General features: G+C 41.6%; 1 protein-coding gene across 1 annotated transcript in view; it reads right to left on the bottom strand.

The window, feature by feature from the left end:
* Positions 1–19063, bottom strand: part of LOC311133922 (rho guanine nucleotide exchange factor 3-like) — a 117824-nt gene that overhangs the window by 70653 nt on the left and 28108 nt on the right. Inside the window, exon 2 of the mRNA XM_084167540.1 lies at positions 10057–10123. Within this exon, the coding sequence (XP_084023666.1) occupies positions 10057–10123 (67 nt within the window). The remainder of the gene's footprint in view (positions 1–10056; positions 10124–19063) is intronic.

The raw sequence follows: 19063 nt of genomic DNA on the forward strand, positions 1-19063 counted from the left end.
TGAGAGAGAGGCTGAGCAACAGGATGTGCTAGCGAGAGGGGAAACTGAGCTGATGCTATATCGGGCCTGTGGAGCCACAATGACCGGTAGACAACCTTGTTTTTTTCTTTTTCTCGTCGTCTGGAGAGTTTGTGCACCGCCTGGCTTGCAACCTCTCGGACACACAAACAGACAGAGCTGTCCCTGGTCCCAGAGATACCCCCTTCACACTATCTTGCCAACCTGAACCGCACTGTAATATCTTCGTTGTTTTCCTTTCACATTGTCCTTTCGAGCACAGTACCAGTAAGTACAGCTTGGTTTGGCTCAGTTCTGTTTCGTTCAGTAGTGTGAAAAGCCCTGTGGTGCCGTGCTTCTGCCCTCTCCCTATGACCAGTACAATGCACCCATTAGGTAGGGCACTATTGGGGTCAATAAAGATCTGGCAGTACTACAGGCCTTAAAAGCTTTATTTCCACAGAAAAATCCATGCTGTTGGAAATGTGTGATAGTATGAAATACATTTATAGCCTGCAAATCAATGTTTACCCTCACATTCAATTTTATAATCTCAATGCCTATCAAATCCTATTTATTTCCCTCTGGGGAAAGAACGTTTATTCAATAATTTGTCATTCTAACCCTGATGACATACAGTTGAAGTCAGAAGTTCACATACACTTAGGATGGAGTCATTAAAACTCGTTTTTCAACCACTCCACAAATGTCTTGTTAACAAACTATAGTTTTGGCAAGTCGGTTAGGACATCTACTTTGTGCATGACACAAGTAATTTTTCCAACAATAGTTTACAGACAGATTATTTCACTTATAATTCACTGTATCACAATTCCAGTGGGTCAGAAGTTTACATACACTAAGTTGACTGTGCCATTAAACAGCTTGGAAAATTCCAGAAAATTATGTCATGGCTTTAGAAGCTCCTGATAGGCTAATTGACATAATTTGAGCCAATTGGAGGTGTACCTGTGGATGTATTTCAAGGCCTACATTCAGATGCAGTGCCTCTTTGCTTGACATCATGGGAAAATCAAAAGCAATCAGCCAAGACTTCAGAAACATAATTGTAGACCTCCACAAGTCTGGTTCATCCTTGGGAGCAATTTCCAAACGCCTGAAGGTACCACGTTCATCTGTACAAACAATAGTACGCAAGTATAAACACCATGGGACCACGCAGCCGTCATACCGCTCAGGAAGCCAGACTACGGTTTGCAACTGCACATAGGGACAAAGATCATACTTTTTGGAGAAATGTCCTCTGGTCTGATGAAACAAAAATAGAACTGTTTGGCCATAATGACCATCGTTATGTTTGGAGGAAAAGGGGGGTTGCTTGCAAGCCGAAGAACACCATCCCAACCGTGAACCACGGGGGTGGCAGCATCATGCTGTGGTGGTGCTTTGCTGCAGGAGGGACTGGTGCTCTTCACAAAATAGATGGCATCATGAGGAAGGAAAATTATGTGGATATATTGATGCGACATCTCAAGACATCAGTCAGGAAGTTAAAGCTTGGTCGCAAATGGGTTTTCCAAATGGACAATGACCCCAAGCACACTTCCAAAGTTGTGGCAAAATGGCTTAAGGACAACAAAGTCAAGGTATTGGAGTTGCCATCACAAAGCCCTGACCTCAATCCTATAGAACATTTTGTGGGCAGAACTGAAAAAGCGTGTGTGAGCAAGGAGACCTACAAACCTGACTCAGTTACACCAGCTCTGTCAGGAGGAATGGGCCAAAATTCACCCAACTTATTGTGGGAAGCTTGTGGAAGGCTACCCGAAACGTTTGACCCAAGTTAAACAATTTAAAGGCAATGCTACCAATACTAATTGAGTGTATGTAAACTTCTGACCCACTGGGAATGTGATGAAAGAAATAAAAGCTAAAAAAAATAATAATTCTCTCTACTATTATTCTGACATTTCACATTCTTAAAATAAAGTGGTGATCATAACTGACCTAAGACAGGGAATTTTTACTAGGATTAAATGTCAAGAATTGTGAAAAACAGAGTTTAAATGTATTTGGCTAAGGTGTATGTAAACTTCCGACTTCAACTGTAAATACACATACCAGGGCTAGGCCATATAAAACAAACTCATACTGTACAGTGGATGGTAAAGTATTTAGTCAATCATACACAATAGGTGTATGATAGGATGTTGTTCACCTGTTCACAATGCAAATAGTCCAGGCAGCCATGATTAGCTGTTCAGGAGTCTTATGGCTTGGGGGTAGAAGCTGTTAAGAAGCCTTTTGGACCTAGACTTGGTGCTCCGGTACCACTTGCCGTGCGGTAGCAGAGAGAACAGTCTGTGACTTGGGTGGCTGGAGTCTTTGACAAGTACCTTAATGTGATAGTTCTCAATTAAAATGGTCAAAACAATAAATAAATAAATAGCTTCGTAGTAGAGAGCAATTTCTCAAGCAAGAATTTTGCTAGGACTGTCTGGGAGTGGTCTGAGTGAGGAGGGGAAAACTGAAAACTAGCTGTTATTGGCAGATATGTTTGGAACTCTCTTTCTTATTGGTCTATTAATTAATATATCGCCTGGTGATGTCACAAGGCAGGCCAAAACTCCATCCCACCAAAACAGGCTGAAATTTCAGGCAGTCTTTTTCAAACAGCTCTTACACTAAAACACATTATCATAATTTTTACAATTTCACAGTATTGTTCCAACCTCATTTTGTAGAAATATATACAGTGGGGAGAACAAGTATTTGATACACTGCCGATTTTGCAGGTTTTCCTACTTACAAAGCATGTAGAGGTCTGTAATTTTTAGCATAGGTACACTTCAACTGTGAGAGACGGAATCTAAAAAAAAAATCCAGAAAATCACATTGTATGATTTTTAAGTAATTAATTTGCATTTTATTGCATGACATAAGTATTTGATACATCAGAAAAGCAGAACTTAATATTTGATACAGAAACCTTTGTTTGCAATTACAGAGATCATATGTTTCCTGTAGGTCTTGACCAGGTTTGCACACACTGCAGCAGGGATTTTGGCCCACTCCTCCATACAGACCTTCTCCAGATCCTTCAGGTTTCGGGGCTGTCGCTGGGCAATATGGACTTTCAGCTCCCTCCAAAGATTTTCTATTGGGTTCAGGTCTGGAGACTGGCTAGGCCACTCCAGGACCTTGAGATGCTTCTTACGGAGCCACTCCTTAGTTGCCCTGGCTGTGTGTTTCGGGTCATTGTCATGCTGGAAGACCCAGTCACGACCCATCTTCAATGCTCTTACTGAGGGAAGGAGGTTGTTGGCCAAGATCTCGCGATACATGGCCCCATCCATCCTCCCCTCAATACGATGCAGTTGTCCTGTCCCCTTTTCAGAAAAGCATCCCCGAAGAATGATGTTTCCATCTCCATGCTTCACGGTTGGGATGGTGTTCTTGGGGTTGTACTCATCCTTCTTCTTCCTCCAAACACGGCGAGTAGAGTTTAGACCAAAAAGCTCTATTTTTGTCTCATCAGACCACATGACCTTCTCCCATTCCTCCTCTGGATCATCCAGATGGTCATTGGCAAACTTCAGACGGGCCTGGACATGCGCTGGCTTGAGCAGGGGGACTTGCGTGCGCTGCAGGATTTTAATCCATGACGGCGTAGTGTGTTACTAATGGTTTTCTTTGAGACTATGGTCCCAGCTTTCTTCAGGTCATTGACCAGGTCCTGCCATGTAGTTCTGGGCTGATCCCTCACCTTCCTCATGATCATTGATGCCCCACGAGGTGAGATCTTGCATGGAGCCCCAGACCGAGGGTGATTGACCGTCATCAGTTGTTGCCTTCTCACCAAGCTGCTTGCCTATTGTCCTGTAGCCCATCCCAGCCTTGTGCAGGTCTACAATTTTATCCCTGATGTCCTTACACAGCTCTCTGGTCTTGGCCATTGTGTAGAGGTTGGATTCTGTTTGATTGAGTGTGTGGACAGGTGTCTTTTATACAGGTAACGAGTTCAAACAGGTGCAGTTAATACAGGTAATGAGTGGAGAACAGGAGGGCTTCTTAAAGAAAAACTAACAGGTCTGTGAGAGCTGGAATTCTTACTGGTTGGTAGGTGATCAAATACTTATGTCATGCAATAAAATGCAAATTAATTACTTAAAAATCATACAATGTGATTTTCTGGATTTTTGTTTTTCACAGTTGAAGTGTACCTATGATAAAAATGACAGACCTCTACATGCTTTGTAAGTAGGAAAACCTGCAAAATCGGCAGTGTATCAAATACTTGTTCTCCCCACTGTATATAAAACACAGGAAAATCACATTTTTGACTGCACTGGGATTTTAAACTTGAATAAAGCAAGTCTGTCAGAAAAGCACCCTGTGCAACTGTGCATTACTAAAGTATGTGGGATTACATAAACCATGTTGAAACAAGAGAAAACAAGTACATTTCTTTTCTGATCTACGGTTGGGGGTATTAAAAAGTTATTTTCTCAAAATGTATTTGCTGCAGCAAGGTACATTGAGTGTGATGTCTCGCGCCAAGTTCCGTAGCAACTATCTTACAATAACTCATGTTATAAAATACATTTCTGAAATATGCCCCTGAAGGTGCAGTTACATCTACTTTAAAGCAAGGGTTTTATGTGGTGCAGTACAGGTTCACATTTGAATAACCCCAACTGTATTTACCATTAACGATGTCATCACATTGACTGCCTGTTACTTTATGCTTTAATCCAATTCCTGTCTGAAAGCCACACATAAGGTGTTTGTTGATCAATATGAGAAATGTAGCTTTTTGAGCTGATGCTATAGACAAAAGGCTCCATACAGTCCATATCGCGGAAGTTCAGCGTTGCAGCGTGATTTAAATTTAAAGGCAATATTCCTGCATTAACAGAGACTGCATTCACAGTAAACACTGCATATGTCGGCTCAATCAGAAATGACCTTTACATTTTTATCACACAATTTGTAACGCTTCAGTGTTACAGAGTGAATAGAGCCCCTAGCCTAGGAGGCGTATATACTACAACATAGACATGTCCCCTGTAGCTCAGTTGGTAGAGCATGGTGCTTGCAACGCCAGGGTTGTGGGTTCGTTTCCCACGGGGGGCCAGTATGAAAATGTATGCACTCACTAACTGTAAGTCGCTCTGGATAAGAACGTCTGCTAAATGACTAAAATGTAGATGTAATAAAAGCATTAGATAACCTCACTGGAAACAAACTGTCATAGTCTTGTGGTTCGAGATTACAAGAGTCCTTTCAAGATTTACGGTCTTGTTCTTTGCCGCAGTGTAGGAGGCTGCATGTTACTCTGAAGGTTAAGAACAGGGCACACAGTTCAACTGTAGCGTACACACAGCCAACAATTATCCAGGTGCAGAGGGTTCAAAACATTTCAGAAGGTGCCAGGTAGAGTCTGGTCTACTGGTGCTGCTGTCAACACGGTCCCCGAGCGTAATTCCACTCTCCTTGGGGAAAGAAATCCTCAGAGAGAAATAGATAACTGCACCCAGTTAACTAACGTCTCTGGTTGAAACGTTGCAATTAAGAATATGGGAGCATTCAATAGTGTATTTTGCACTCTTAGGAACAGGGCAAACCAATGTACCAGATAGCTACAGCTCCAACAACACTAAAATGAGAGGGTCTCACTAAAAAGTGAAAGAGGAAAATTATTAAAAGTACAAACTCAACTATTTATGGAGCAACCTTTAGCCAGAACAGGTTTCATTTTAACTCTGTGTCAGTCTACATGGTGGAGGGGAGAGTTGGTGAGAACAGCAGTTAACATAAATAATAATAATATAAATCATAGGGTGTGTCCCTTTTCCCTAGTGCACCATGTAGGGAATAGGGTGCCATTTGGCAACCCTGGCTTGCTGAGCTCCTGGTTGAAGGAACAGAACATTCATACCCTGGAGAAAGATACAGTGTTGTCTTGGGACTTGACACAACAAAGAAGATAGCTACACTTTATAATGATTTATTGGAACATTACAGTATATCATGAATAATCTTGAATAATCATTTGTAGGCCTATTTAGTGTACGAACTATGCACTAATGAATTTGGATAAACATTTGTTACATGTGCAATTCTAATTTTGTGCACATAGCCAGGTCATTCAAAAATGAACAAATCAGAAAACAAAGGAAACCTCTTCAGTAAGCAGAGATAAATCATCTGAGTTGGATAAAGGAGGAGTTGATGAGTGGAAAACTGCATAATCTCCCCTCCAGCTCTTCCTGCTATGACATAACAGGCAGAATAAGGCAGGGGGGAGACAGGGAGGCAGGACTACTCCCATGTTCTGTGCTTTTATGTACCAGGAGCCTGGAAAGACTGAAAAAAAAGAATACCCTGTCAGTCTCTATGGAGGTACATACTAGATAGTCACTCATACAATAGTCTTCTTTCCACCCTGTGTCTTCAAGCGAGGATACTATACAACAGTCTTCTTCCCACTCTGTGTCTTCAAGCAAGGATACTACAATAAGTATCCTTGCTTGAAGACACAGAGTGGGAAGAAGACTGTATACAATGACGTACATCCTTCAGATCATGAGGCACTTATAGCAGCTAACAATGTGATGGGACCCTACAATATCAGCCAATAACACCCTGATGAAGGATATACGCTGAAACACGTTGCTTAATTCATTCCTCCTCTATGATTCAGCTTATTTAAACAGCTAGATAACTGCTGCTGGCAGAAAGAGAGAGCAGCTGTTCTGGTCACCATGTTTTAGATGTAGCATGCCTCCAGGCCCCTTATGTCGTCTAGACATGGCCTTTTCTTTGAGATAGATACAACATCTCAAAGAGTAGAGGCTGTTGCTTTTCTATTCTCTTCACATTCAACTTGGCTGCTTTGCCTGCCTTGGAGTAGGGAAAAAAACAAGACAAATTGGTCCTTCTGGTGTGTGTGCACGTGCATGCGTGTGTGTGTGTGTTGAAGACAAAAGGCTTTGATGGGGAGCCAGGTAGGAGAAGCGGTCAGTGGTCACGTTGTCCTGTCCGTTAGGAGCTGACAAGACAGAAACAAACACTGCAGCAGCATGGCTTGGTCCAGACCCAGGGAAGGTCTGCCCTGCTGCCCTGTTCAGAGCCCCTGATTCCTGACTATCACAAAACTGACAGAGAACTCTGCCAAATGAGACATTGACTAGCAAAAAAATATATATTGTCAGTGAATAGCAATGACAAAGAACTGTAGGCCTAGCTAGATTAAGGAGGCCCTAGTCTAAGGCAAGGGTTAATGACTTGTGATAAAAAAAATTGACACATTTGCAATGTGCTCCAAATGCCCTTGCACTCAAACTCGTATTCTTCAGCTAGATACAACAAATCTATTGAAAACCTTTTATTTTATATGAAGGAATCCTATGAGAAACACAGTTGTACAGAAAAAGCCAACAGTAGAACTTTGATTGAAACATTCTCTAAGATAACTTGGCTGCTCTAAATTATGTTGCTGTGTCTATAAAGCATCATATTTGGGGAAACTCCTTCTATTTGTGTTCAAGCCTCTTCCGGCACACCGCCTCCTAGTCCCAGACAAACCCAGCTCCTATCCTCACAACACAGTGTGCTTTCCAGGCATGGACTGGCACAGTCACTGGTACAATAAGGCCTGTGAGTCTGATACGATCAAACATCCACTCACTGCCAATGTACACCAGAGTCATGCTAAGTTGTTCTTATCATACGAAACCAAACAAAAACTGAACGCAATCAAAAGCAACTGCGAGGAGAATCAAGGAAATACAAGCAAGGAAAAGTGCTGGTCTGTGCTTCAAAGCTATTGTAAAGGACTCAAGAATGTTATAGATCCACTTGACACCCGCAGGATTGTTCTTTTCATGTTACATTAATAATATATTAACAAATAAGTTACAAGCCAGTAATTACTGAAGAGATCAAAAATAAGTCATAAAGTGTGTTTGATATCTACATCAAAGACATAGTATCTGGAGCCACTGTGGCTCCAACTGAAATCTCTGAAATGTTTAGAACTTCAAAGCCTTGAAGTGCAACACAACATTCTGACACTTCAGAGCCAAAAGAAGGCATTTGCCAAAACGTGTTGGTTTAACAATAAAACACCGATATTTCAAACAAACGTTCATCTTCTACAACATCCTGACCAGAGATGCAGCCGAGCAGACAGAACGTGCTGTGCCCTAACCTAAGTAAGGAAGCAAGGCCAGGGCTCTGTTTTCCTCTCCAGTGGCTGAATCAATCCAGGATTCCAGGGCTCTTCCCTGAGTGTGAGGTGCCAGAGAAGTGCCAGCCCCTGGCCTTGTTTGTGTTGGCTGTTCCAACCACCAGACTCACTGTCTGCTCACCCAACCGACCATGTCTCAGTCCCAGCGCTAGCGTCAGAGCAATGTGCAGGAGGGGGAACTGAGCTGAGGCCGAAAGCCATTAACAGGATAGGCAGGAAGAGGAAAGGCAGGGCTCTCTTTATCATATTGACTGACAGGTAGGACAAGACAGGGCAGGAACGTCTTCATATTGACTGACAGGTAGGACAAGACAGGGCAGGACAGGAACGTCTTCATATTGACTGACAGGTAGGTCAAGACAGGGTAGGACAGGAACGTCTTCATGTTGACTGACAGGTAGGACAAGAGAGGGTAGGACAGGAATGTCTTCACATTGACTGACAGGTAGGACAAGACAGGGTAGGACAGGAATGTCTTCATATTGACTGACAGGTAGGACAAGACAGGGCAGGACAGGAACTTCATGTTGACTGACAGGTAGGACAAGACAGGGTAGGACAGGAATGTCTTCATATTGACTGACAGGTAGGACAAGACAGGGCAGGAACTTCATGTTGACTGACAGGTAGGACAAGACAGGGTAGGACAGGAATGTCTTCATATTGACTGACAGGTAGGACAAGACAGGGCAGGACAGGAACTTCATGTTGACTGACAGGTAGGACAAGACAGGGTAGGACAGGAATGTCTTCATATTGACTGACAGGTAGGACAAGACAGGGCAGGACAGGAACTTCATGTTGACTGACAGGTAGGACAAGACAGGGTAGGACAGGAATGTCTTCATATTGACTGACAGGTAGGACAAGACAGGGCAGGACAGGAACGTCTTCATATTGACTGACAGGTAGGACAAGACAGGGCAGGACAGGAACGTCTTCATATTGACTGACAAGAGTCCTCAAGCTACTAGGACCTCAGATGACAGGCTCTTTGACCTGAATCAACTGATCTACAGCCATGTAGGTGGTAAAGATTATGTTACATCCAAAGACACTAGTCCTACCCAGAGCCTAACATTTAGATATTCCAAACATATTCCTTATATAAAGCTGGGATCTAATCTAAATAGAAGGTTCTGGGCCTACCTACTGTATCACAATGTAATAATAACTGCTCTTATATAAGGACATTGGGTTCTAAACCGTTACACAACATACATTTTGATGACTTTGTTTTCTCCCTGCCTGACAGTAATACCTGTAGCTGTAATAAATTCAAGCCTCTCAAAAGCAAAAGTCAAGTTCTTCATTCCTCTGCCCTCCAGTGTCAGGTTTCCTTTGAAAAATAAACAACAATCAAATGCTTTAAAGATCAATCCAGTTTGTTCACACTTAGGCCAAAACACACTTAGGCTGAGTCCGAAATTGCACCCTTTTCCCTACATAGTAGTGCACTAATTTTGACCAGGGAACATCGGGCCACCTCTCTCTCAGGCAGAGACAGTCCTTCAATTTAACTCCAGACAAACATACAGGGGAGAGACAATTGCAGGGCATCCTGGGTGAGGATTTACATGAGAAAATGACAATGTCCTACTTGTTAAAAAAACAAAAACATGACTCAATTTCATTTCCTGAGTAGGGATGAGAGATCCAACGCTGTCAGAATGATTGGGAATCATAATTAATCAATTTGCTCTGAGGAAGATCCAGGAGAGTATGAATATGGCAGTGTTACTGCATTCACTCATGTGAGCGCACACACACACGCACGCACACATACGCACAGTCCCATTCGGATGCTGACTAACAATAGTTATAACATTGTGTAAATCACTTACCCCTCTGAACATCCAGCTGTCGGGCGAAGGGAGGAGAGAGAAGGAGCTCTTTTTTTGCAGTGTCTGCCTGAGGAAGGAGAGGAGAGCAAGAGAGGGTCAGAGAAAGAAAAGAAAAGCAGTGTAAATCTCTGTCGATTAAACCACAGTACAGTCCAAACAAAGACACTGAAGATACTGCAGCAGCCCCAGCCTCTAATCACATTCACTCAAGTCAGACCCTCATAGACCAAACAAATGACATCACCACTCTGTTAATGTTAATAGGGATGAACCTGTACTGGTGGAGAGGCCCTTTGAAGTTCAGGAAGCAGCTAATGGAACCTAAACACACACATGCAAACACGTCACGCTCTTTCACACACAAACACACACATACGCACACACACACACACACAGGTGACAGAACCGACACCCATGCAGGTCCCTAAACACAAACACACTAAAGCCTTTATGCAGTGGCATACCGCAGTTTCACGGGTAGTGGAGCCCTTACACAGCCTGGAGGTGTGTTGGGTCATTGTCCTGTTGAAAAACAAATGATAGTCCCACTAAGCCCAAACCAGATGGGATGGCGTATCGCTGCAGAATGCTGTGGACGCAATGCTGTTTAAGTGTGCCTTGAATTCTAAATAAATCACAGACAGTGTCACCAGCAAAGCACCCCCACACCATAACACCTCCTCCTCCATGCTTTACGGTGAGAAATACACATGCGGAGATCATCCGTTCACCCACACCGCGTCTCAAAAAGACACGGAGGTTGGAACCAAACATCTCAAATTTGGACTCCAGACCAAAGGACACATTTCCACCGGTCTAATGTCCATTGCTCGTGTTTCTTGGCCCAAGCAAGTCTCTTCATATTATTGGTGTCCTTTAGTAGTGGTTTCTTTGCAGCAATTTGACCATGAAGGCCTGATTCACACAGTCTCCTCTGAACAGTTGATGTTGAGATGTGTCTGTTACTTGAACTCTGTGAAGCATTTATTTGGGCTGCAATTTCTGAGGCTGGTAACTCTAATGAACTTATCCTCTGCAGCAGAGGTAACTCTGGGTCTTCCATTCCTGTGGCGGTCCTCATGAGAGACAGTTTCATCATAGCGCTTGACGGTTTTTGCGACTGCACTTGAAGAAACTTTCAAAGTTCTTGAAATTTTCCGGATTGACCGACCTTCATGTCTTAAAGTAATGATGGACTGTCGTTTCTCTATGCTTATTTGAGCTGTTCTTGCCATAATATGGACTTGGTCTTTTACCAAATAGGGCTATCTTCTGTATACCCCCCCACCCCACCTTGTCACAACACAACTGATTGGCTCAAACACATTAACAAGGAAAGAAATTCCAAAAATTAACTTTAAGAAGGCACACCTGTTAATTGAAATGCATTCCAGGTGACTACCTCATGAAGCTGGTTGAGAGAATGCCAAGAGTGTGCAAAGCTGTCATCAAGGCAAAGGGTGGCTATTTGAAGAAATCTCAAAAATAAAATATATTTTGATTAGTTTAAAACTTTTTTACTACATGAATCCATATGTGTTATTTCATAGTTATGATGTCTTCACTATTATTATACAATGTAGAAAATAGTAAAAATAAAGAAAAACCCTTGAATGAGTAGGTGTGTCCAGACTTTTGACTGGTACTGTATATATTTTTTTAATTTCTTTTTTTTGGGCAGGGGGGACACAGCTAACTTCATTCAATTCTACACATTTTGCAATGGGGCAAAGATTTTAAAAAATCTGTTTTATAGCTAATCTCATGCTATTCTACACAGTTTGCAATGAGGCCATAGAGATCCTATTAAATTAATTAAATTACTAGAGGGCTATATCATAAACCCTTGAAGTTCCAAAATGGGGAGAAAATGGCAGCCATATTGGTCAGGGAGAAATACAAACCGGTCTAATTGGAATGAATGGCAGTAGAGGCATAATCCTGATTTTACTTATGCAGGAAAATAAAACAAAAGCATGTGAAATATCACAAATTGTGTAATAGAAGTACTGTCATATAATCATAAATACAGTTTACATTGGTGTAAAAAACATTAGGAACATCTTCCTAATATTGAGCTACACCCCCTTTTGCCCTCAGAACAGCCTCAATTTGTCGGGGCATGGACTACAAAGTGTTGAAAGCGTTCCACAGGGATGCTGGCCCATGTTGACTCCAATGCTTCCCACAGTTGTGTCAAGTTAGCTGGATGTCCTTTGGGTGGTGGACCATTCTTGATACATACGGGAAACTGTTGAGTGTGAAAAACCCTGCAGCGTTGCAGTTCTTGACACACGGTGCACCTGGTACTACCATACCCCATTCAAAGGCACTTCAATCTTTTGTCTTGCCAACTCACCCTCTGCTGGCACATACACAATCCATGTCTCAATTGTCTCAAGCCTTAAAAATCCTTCTTTAACCTGTCTCCTCCCCTTGAAGTGGATTTAACAGGTGAAATCAATAAGGGAGCATAGCTTTCACCTGGTCAGTCTATGTCATGGAAAGAGCAGTGTATACAGGTTTTATACCAATTTTCTGCATAAAAAGCCTCTAACATACACTGTATATGTAAACAGACCATAAATGTCTAAATTGTAGTTTTCTTGGAAAGCTAAGCGTGCTATTATATGATACAATATCAGTACTTGTTGCGTTTACAGCTTGTCTAAGTTCTATCATCTACTGATTTCAACCAGTGTATGGCTGTTGCCACGACTTCCTCCGAAGCTGCCTCCCCTCCTTGTTCGGGCAGGCTTCGGCGGTCGTCACCAGCCTTCTAGCCACTGTCGCTCCATATCTCATCATTCCATTTGTCTTGTCTTGTCAATTACACACACCTGGTTCATATTCCCCTCATTAGTATGTGTATAAGTGTTCCCTCTGCCCCCTTGTCCTTGTGGGTGATTGTTCATTGTTAGGATTAGTAGCTCAGTATTCTGTATTGCCGGGGGATTTTCCCTGTGTGCATGTTTGTTCCAGTGCGCATGTTTTGCACACTGGACTGGTTACACTGGATTACGGAATAAACTCTGTATACTGTGATTTACCCTCCTGCGCCTGACTCCTTCAAATCACATTTTACATTTTAGTCATTTAGCAGACGTTCTTATCCAGAGCGACTTACAGTTAGTGAGTGCATACATTTTTCATACTGGCCCCCCGTGGGAATCGAACCCACAACCCTGGCGTTGCAAGTGCCATGCTCTACCATCTGAGCTACAGGAGGCCCATCACAGCTGTGGATTGACTGCATTGTTTAAATGGAATGTTGGCGTATTGGCACTTAATTAGAAAAATGTATGGAATCATTCCTCTGAAACTTTCTGGCTAGCTAGCTAACAAACATAAGCCTACAGTGCAGATAAATTCTTCAAATTCATTATTTTACACAATTTCTTATCACAGCACTGGCAAACCATGGTCGACCAACTCCCTGACCAAAATGGCTGAACTTTATTCCATCATAAGAAGGTTCATGTCCCTTCTATGTAGTATTCTAATTCCTAATTCTATGGGGACGACCTCCAGGGAGTTTGGGGTTCAGGGGTGTGTGGTACGCCATTGCCTTTATGGTACACGCTTAGAAAAAAAGGTGCTATCTAGAACCTAAAAGGGTTCATCGACTGTCCCCATAGGAGAACCCTTTGAATAATCATTTTTGGTTCCATGTAGAACCCTTTCCACAGACGGTTCTACATGGTATCCAAAAGGGTTCTACCTGGAACCAAAAAGGGTTCTACCTGGAACCAAAAAGGGTTTTCCTATGGGGACAGCCGTAGAACCCTTTTGGAACCCTTTTTTCTAAGAGTGTAGGAGTTAATGGACAGAAGCAGCATTGTCTGAAGAGTCTGAAGATTGCCATGATACATTGTTCATTGATGATTCAGGACCATTCAAAGACCTGACGATGATGACGATCATAGCCATGTATTTACATGATGTGATTGTGTGTTTAAAGTGCGCTAAAGGGAAACCAGGCTTGATTCACAGACTGTAGGAATGACAGAGATAGACAGCATGGTTTTGTTTAAACGTGTGTGTGCCTTGGATGGCTGAAGAGCAGATACGATTCAAACCTCAGAGGTTAGTCTCCCGTGACACACTGTAACATAAATGTTAACTGGCCAGCACATGGGAGATTTTGTTCTGGGTTCAGACATTAGTCCAAAGGTGGCCAGCCAGTAAGTAGCTACGACCTGAAATAAAGATCAGTCAGGGTCACACAGTAGAAAATAAGTTCAGTCAGTCGGTAGCCACTGTGTCACTAGCACACAAATACAATAACCGAGTTAGACAACTGTAGGTCTTGGCTCCTCTGTAAGGTCAGGTAAATTACTTTAGGCCTGAGTCTGTCAACAAGCTAAGGACTCGTCAGTAGAGGAGTAATCTTCGTCTGAGAACACCAAGCATCAATCATCATCCACATACCGACATTCCTCTTCTCTCTCTCTCTCTCTCTCTCTCTCTCTCTCTGACTGCCACCATCTCTCTCTCGTTCACACTTTCTCCTCTCTCCCTCACCCCCTGCAGGAAGAAAACACTCCTGTATCTCCACTAAAATCTTTACCTCAGCTTCTGGCCCGAACTCTGACCTGGAGCTATTGACACCCTGCGAAACACTTCACTACTGACAACCTGGGTCAACCAGTCATTACTGCACACCTTACACAAATATAAGTTAGTTTAGGTCACTCAGGAATTACATTAACCCCCTGTTTGACAGTAATAATCTTCTGCTCAATATAGCTTAACTTAATATAATAAATAAATATAAAATCATAATGTGATGTAAGTGTATATTAATATGATCTTAGTGTATAATATAATATTATAATACTAATAGTATTATTCTAGATTCTCCTTCTAACTCCCTGGATAAAGGATTGATGCTGTGAGATTCCTTGCATGGTTTCATACGAGTATGTTACCTAACTTCATCTAGCTCTGTTTTTATCATCATTGCACAAAGCAGTACACTCTTAGAAAAAAAGGTGCTAAGTAGAACCATACAGGGTTCTTTGTTTTGTCCCCATAGGGGAACCCTTTTTAGTGCTTGGTAGAACCCTTTGCAGAGGGTTCTATCTAGAACACTCTATGTAGGGTTCTTCAAAGTACCCCCTGAATATGGTTTTACCTAGAACCATTTTCTCATCTGAAGGTTCTTCCTAGAACAGTCTATGAAGGGTTCTACCAAGAACCCTTTTATCTTTGGAGGTTTCTTCCTAGAACCTTTAAAATGTAATGATTTATGACAATGCATTACATATCCCATTAGGCCCTTCTTTGAGGGCCTAGTTATATCCTAACACAGTGGTGTTAGGAATCTCCTGGTTAACAGGCCACATCAGACCTGCAAGTCACATTATGCTGCCTTGCAAAGTGATGTGTAAATCCTATTGGAATCCAGAGTTACGATATCCAACAAGTGGAATTGTTAACTACCCAAAACCTGCATTCAGAATGACTGAATACTAAGATTACCTCTATCATCTAAATTGGAACAACCATCTCAGTAACAGTTGTAATAAATCCAATTACTAACAGATTGGATTAGTTTAGAAAATAGTATGTTATTTATCTTTGTGTTGCATAAAATTAATCAACCAATCAAAATCACAGATTTTACAGTAAAACAAACAATTCTGAAAATCTCCCTGCAATAGAGCATGCTGGGAAATATTACATATGGTTATACGTAGAACCCTTCTTGCCTTCCAAAGAATCCTTCTTGCCTTCCAAAGAATCATCAAAAAACCTTTTCTTCCAAAAACAGTTTTTAGGATGTTAAAGGTTCTAGGTAGAACCCTTTGACTTACAAAGAACCCTTGTCTTCCAAAATGGGTTATTCTGATCAAAACTGTTCTTGGTAGAACCCTATCCCTCCACAAAGAACCCTCTTGGAACCTTTTTTTATAAGTGTGTATCTGACCATTCCATGTGTTGTTGCTTCATAGAAGAGTGAGAGCTTCTTTACATACAGTGCCTTCAGAAAGTATTCATATCACTTGACCTATTCCCCATTTTGTTGTGTTACATCCTGAATTCAAAATGGATTAAATCTTTTTTTTTTATTCACCCATCTACACACAATACCCCTTAATGACAAAGTGAAAACATGTTTTTAGAAATGTTACCACATTTATTGAAAATGAAATACAGAAAAATCTAATTTACATACAGTGCTGTGAAAAAGTATTTGTCAGCTTTCAGATTCTCTATTTTTGCATATTTTTCATACTAAATGTTATCAGATCTTCAACGAAAACCTAATATTAAATAAAGGGAACCTGAGTTTACAAACAACAAAAAAAAGTATAATTATTTAATTTATTTAATTAACAAAGTTACGCAACACCCAATTTCCCTGTGTGAAAAAGTAATTGCCCCCTTACACTCAATAACTGGTTGTGCCACATTCACCTGCAATGACTGCAACCAAATGCTTCCTGTAGTTGTTGATCAGTCTCTCACATCGCTGTGGAGGAATGTTGGCCCACTCTTGCATGCAGAACTGCTTTACAGTGGCTTACGAAAGTATTCACCCCCCTTGGCATTTTTCCTATTTTGTTGCCTTACAACCTGGAATTAAAATGGATTTTTTGGGGGTTTGTATCATTTGATTTACACAACATGCCTACCACTTTGAAGATGCTCTATAAACTTGGAACATCTAGCCACTGGGATTTTTGCCCATTCTTCAAGGCAAAACTGCTCCAGCTCCAAGTTGGATGGGTTCCGCTGGTGCACAGCAATCGTTAAGTCATACCACAGATTCTCAATTGGATTGAGGTCTGGGCTTTGACTAGGCCATTCCAAGACATTTAAATGTTTCCCCTTAAACCACTCGAGTGTTGCTTTAGCAGTATGCTTAGGGTCATTGTCCTGCTGGAAGGTGAACCTCTGTCCCAGTCTCAAATCTCTGGAAGACTGAAACAGGTTTCCCTCAAGAATTTCCCTGTATTTAGCGCCGTCCATCATTCCTGCAATTCTGACCAGTTTCCCAGTCCCTGCCGATGAAAAACATCCCCACAGCATGATGCTGCCACCACCATGCTTCACTGTGGGGATGGGGTTCATAGCATTTTCCTTGATGGCCAAAAAGCTCAATTTTAGTCTCATCTGACCAGAGTACCTTCCATATGTTTGGGGAGTCTCCCACATGCTTTTTGGCGAACACCAAACGTGTTTGCTTATTTTGTTCTTTAAGCAATGGCTTTTTTCTGGCCACTCTTCAGTTCAAAGTTTCTGATATTTTTTTATAACCCAACCCTGATCTGTACTTCTCCACAACTTTGTCCCTGACCTGTTTGGAGAGCTCCTTGGTCTTCATGGTGCCGCTTGCTTGGTGGTGCCCCTTGCTTAGTGGTGTTGCAGACTCTGGGGCCTTTCAGAACAGGTATATATATACTGAGATCATGTGACAGATCATGTGACACTTAGATTGCACACAGGTGGACTTTATTTAACTACTTATGTGACTTCTGAAGGTAATTGGTTGCACCAGATCTTATTTAGGGGCTTCATAGCAAAGGGGGATAATACATATGCACGCACCACTTTTCCATTATTTATTTTTTTAGAATTTTTTGAATCAAGTTATTTTTTTCATTTCACTTCACCAATTTGGACTATTATGTCCATTACATGAAATCCAAATAAAACTGCAGTGTTTGGTTTTCAGCAGACATAATGGGACCCATCTCGTCCAAAAAACAAATCAGTTGTGTGTAGAGGACAACTACAGCTGTCTAAACAGAACTAGAATGGCATTTCTATTTCAATAGTCTATTTCCCCAAATCTAAGGATTTGGCTGTCTACCACACTGACATGCACAGCTCTCTGGGTGAGGTTCTGTCTTCATGTCTCCAGTGGGTGATGAAGTCTCTTCCATCTATGTAATGTATTATATGTCATGGACATGTGCAGTCAGGTGGCAGAAGGGGTGGAGTGCATTACACTCCATCCTGGATATGACACAGTTTGCCTCATGGGTCCAGCAGGCGGAGTTCAATAACTGGCAGATGTGAGATGCAGGAGGATGGCACTCTTCTCATACTGAGTAGCCTACAGAGCAATATGAGAAGAATGCAATTGCTGAACTTATGTAGATATTCTAAACAAAGTGTTTTGATAACTTTCAAATGTAACGTTTCCATGTAGAATAAACCAACCATGACATAAGACTGTAGAAGCAATGATCTGCTAACATATAGTACCATTCCATTCAATAATAACAAAAGACAATAAAACGTGTATTGTATAATTTTTATTCTGAGTTCCCAATTTCCCAATTCAGTATCAACCTGTCTTCCAGTCAGATGACTCCACAATCAAAGCCTCTCTCCTGTCCTCCTTCTGTAGAACACACCCAGCATCATATGATTCATAACGCATCATACAGGGATCATTTATGTATTTTGAAAGTTACATATGAAAACTTGATTGATGACAAGCAAAACATTTTGGGACTATGTCAACAATGGACTAATGAAACAAATAATAAAATGTTGTTTTTGGGTGGAGTTTTCCTTTAACCTTCTATTTAACACCTAGCCCTTGAGCAGGAAATGACCATAAATGGACTGGGGTCTAATGAGCCCACTGCCCACTCAACAGGCTCTGTCTGTGACTCACTCAGAGCTCTCAGGGGAGTTATGCTTCCATTGTTCCATCCACCCTACTATACTCCCCTAATCTCCTTCCATGCACACTGCTGCACTCCCCTAGTCTCCATCCATGCACACTAGTACACTACTCCCTTAGTCACCTCCCATACATGTTTTATGTAATCCATTAAAAGCAAAGTAATGGAAAGCTCCATAACTAATGATGAACAAATATAATGCAGAATATGAACATTTGCCAAAACAGCACTTCAGAATGCAAGATAAGGATATTTGAAAATACTTTTAGATAAAATATAGATAGTACAATGTGTCCTGAAAATGGATAGCTAGAACAGGCCTGATGAGAATAGGGTGACAGTTTCCATCTGTTTAGAAA

The sequence above is a fragment of the Coregonus lavaretus genome (genome assembly GCF_964263955.1).
Source record: "Coregonus lavaretus genome assembly, chromosome: 8".
Classification (NCBI taxonomy): Eukaryota; Metazoa; Chordata; class Actinopteri; order Salmoniformes; family Salmonidae; genus Coregonus; species Coregonus lavaretus.